Consider the following 2,305-nt stretch of genomic DNA (forward strand, 5'->3'; position numbering starts at 1 on the left):
TGTGTTTAGTTTTTTTTTTTTTTGAAAGGGAAAGCTCAACACAACAAGTGGAGCACAGAAAGTAACAAACGAAAAACCATTGGTCAAAGAAGTAAGCTATACGAAAATAGAAATTGATATCCCCTGTCATCTTTGGCATTGTCATCAACAACAGAAGGGATCCACACCTATCCACTCCTTATAGTTCATGGAGGACTGGTAGATGATATCGTCAACCCCTTTTCCTTCATTCTGAAAAATTCACCTATTCCTTTCTAGCCAAAAATTCCAGATAATCGTACAGAAATATACCATCCACCTCTTACGCTCTTGCTTACTGGTTGATAACTTAGTCCAACTTTGAAAATGTTCCTTTAGCGTTCCCGAGCACGACCATAGCCTTCCAACAAAAGACAGCCATGCACATCAAACCTGCCAAGAAAATCTACAACCAAGAAACAAATGGTAACCAGATTCAACACCTTCATTACACAACACACAGACAACATCTTCCTGGTTAACCACTCCCAGCCGACTCAGCCTCTCCTTTGTATTGACCTTCCAATCAAGACAAACCAGATGAACAATTCAACTCTAGGTGGGACTAAACCCTTCCAAACTATCCTAGTAAAGCTGTAACTCGCTATATCCTCCGGAAGCGTTTCCACCTACATCACCTGCACGAAGGAGTTAGTAGAAAATACACCTTGTTTATCAAATTTTCACACAACTCTATCTTCTCTTCCATATACAAGATTAACCAGTCTTAGTGTTTCATACAACTGGTTCACTAAGTCCAACTCCCATTGGAAAAGCTGTCGCCTCCATTGGAAGTTCCATTTCCACTCTAACCCGTCCCAGAACCCACAATCCCCTATGACGGATCCTCTTTGGTTTAAAACTGAGAAGAGTCTCGGAAAAAGATCTTTCTGGGTCCCACCACGCAGCCATACATCCTCCCGAAACCGAGTTCCTCTCCCATCGCCAATCTCCATAGACAACCCATTAATAATCTTCTGTCTTACTTGTTGATCCTTGAACTGTAGTTGGCAAATATCCTTCCATGGCCCCCCATGCAGGTAACACCTGGGATGACAACATCACATTGGGGTTGAGATTGTTACACAAGCATACCACCTTCTTCCATAAGGGTCAATCCTCCTTCAAAAAACACCACCACTTAAAGAGAAGGGCTGTGTTACGCACCATGGCATCCCCGACACCTAATCCCCTAGCTTTTTGGGAGCCTGCACCACCTCCCACCTAACCATTGCCATACCAAACCTACCATCCTCTTTACTCCATAGAAACCTTCTCTGTAGGGAGATCAGTTTCTCTGCAACAGCCTTTTGCATTTTATACAAACTCAAATAATAGACTAGCAGGCTGTTCAAAACGGATTTAATAAGCACCAGCTTACTGGCTTTATTGAGAACCTTGGCCTCCAAAATGCTCTGCTTCTGCTCCACTTTGTCTATAATGGGCTTCCAAGTCCTCACCAACCTCGGGTTCACTCCTAGCTGGATCCCTAAGTATTTCACTGGAAGGGAGGCTACCTTACAGCCCAGCACTCTAGACATATGCTGTACCCACTGAACATCACAATTAATAGGGATCAAGCTAGAATTATCAAAATTAATAATCAGCCCTGACATAAGCTCAAAACAACGCAGTAGTCTCTTGTAATTCTTTATGGTTTCTTCCTCCGGGGGACAGAACAAAACAGTATCATTTGCAAACTGAAGATGTGACAGCTCGACATGATCTCTATCCACCAATAACGGCGAGATACGCCCATTTCTCGCCGCCTTCCCGAACATCCTATGTAGATCGTCAGTGACTAGAACAAATAGAAATGGAGACAATGGATCCCTCTGTCGCAAACCTCTTTCTATCTTAAATGGCTTAGATGGCAATCCGTTTATCAACACTGACATAGAACTCATGCTTACACACTCCATAATCCAACTCTTCCATCTTTGTCCAAAGCCCATCTTTTATAGCACAAAGTCTACAAAACTCTACCTGACTCTATCATATGCTTTCTAGAAATCTAACTTTATTATTACCCCTTCCTTCTTCGTCATTTTAATCCATTAAACAGTTTCGCAAGCGATAAGAGCCCCGTCATGAATCTTTCGTCCTTTGACAAAAGCACTCTGAGTCTCACCTACCAGTTGTGGCATGATTGCTCGCATCCTCCTAACCAGCATTTTTGAGATGACTTTATACACACAACCTACCATATTGATCGGTCCCAGGCCTTTAATTTCCTTCGCACCAGTGAACTTAGGAGCCAACGCCATCCAAGTGAGATTTGCATCCG

The 2,305-nt window shown here is 42.9% G+C and overlaps 1 protein-coding gene across 1 annotated transcript; it reads right to left on the minus strand.

Annotated features, from left to right (window-relative positions):
• Nucleotides 1-353: 353 nt before the first annotated feature.
• On the minus strand, nt 354-1,973 carry LOC130980595 (uncharacterized). The gene is made up of 4 exons (XM_057904255.1): nt 1,291-1,973; nt 741-1,065; nt 556-647; nt 354-411 (listed from the first exon to the last, which is right to left on the minus strand). The coding sequence occupies exons 1-4, from the start codon at nt 1,971-1,973 to the stop codon at nt 354-356; spliced, it is 1,158 nt and encodes a 385-aa protein (XP_057760238.1).
• Between the last annotated feature and the right edge of the window lie 332 nt (nt 1,974-2,305).

Source organism: Arachis stenosperma, chromosome 5 (assembly GCF_014773155.1).
Source record: "Arachis stenosperma cultivar V10309 chromosome 5, arast.V10309.gnm1.PFL2, whole genome shotgun sequence".
NCBI lineage: Eukaryota > Viridiplantae > Streptophyta > Magnoliopsida > Fabales > Fabaceae > Arachis > Arachis stenosperma.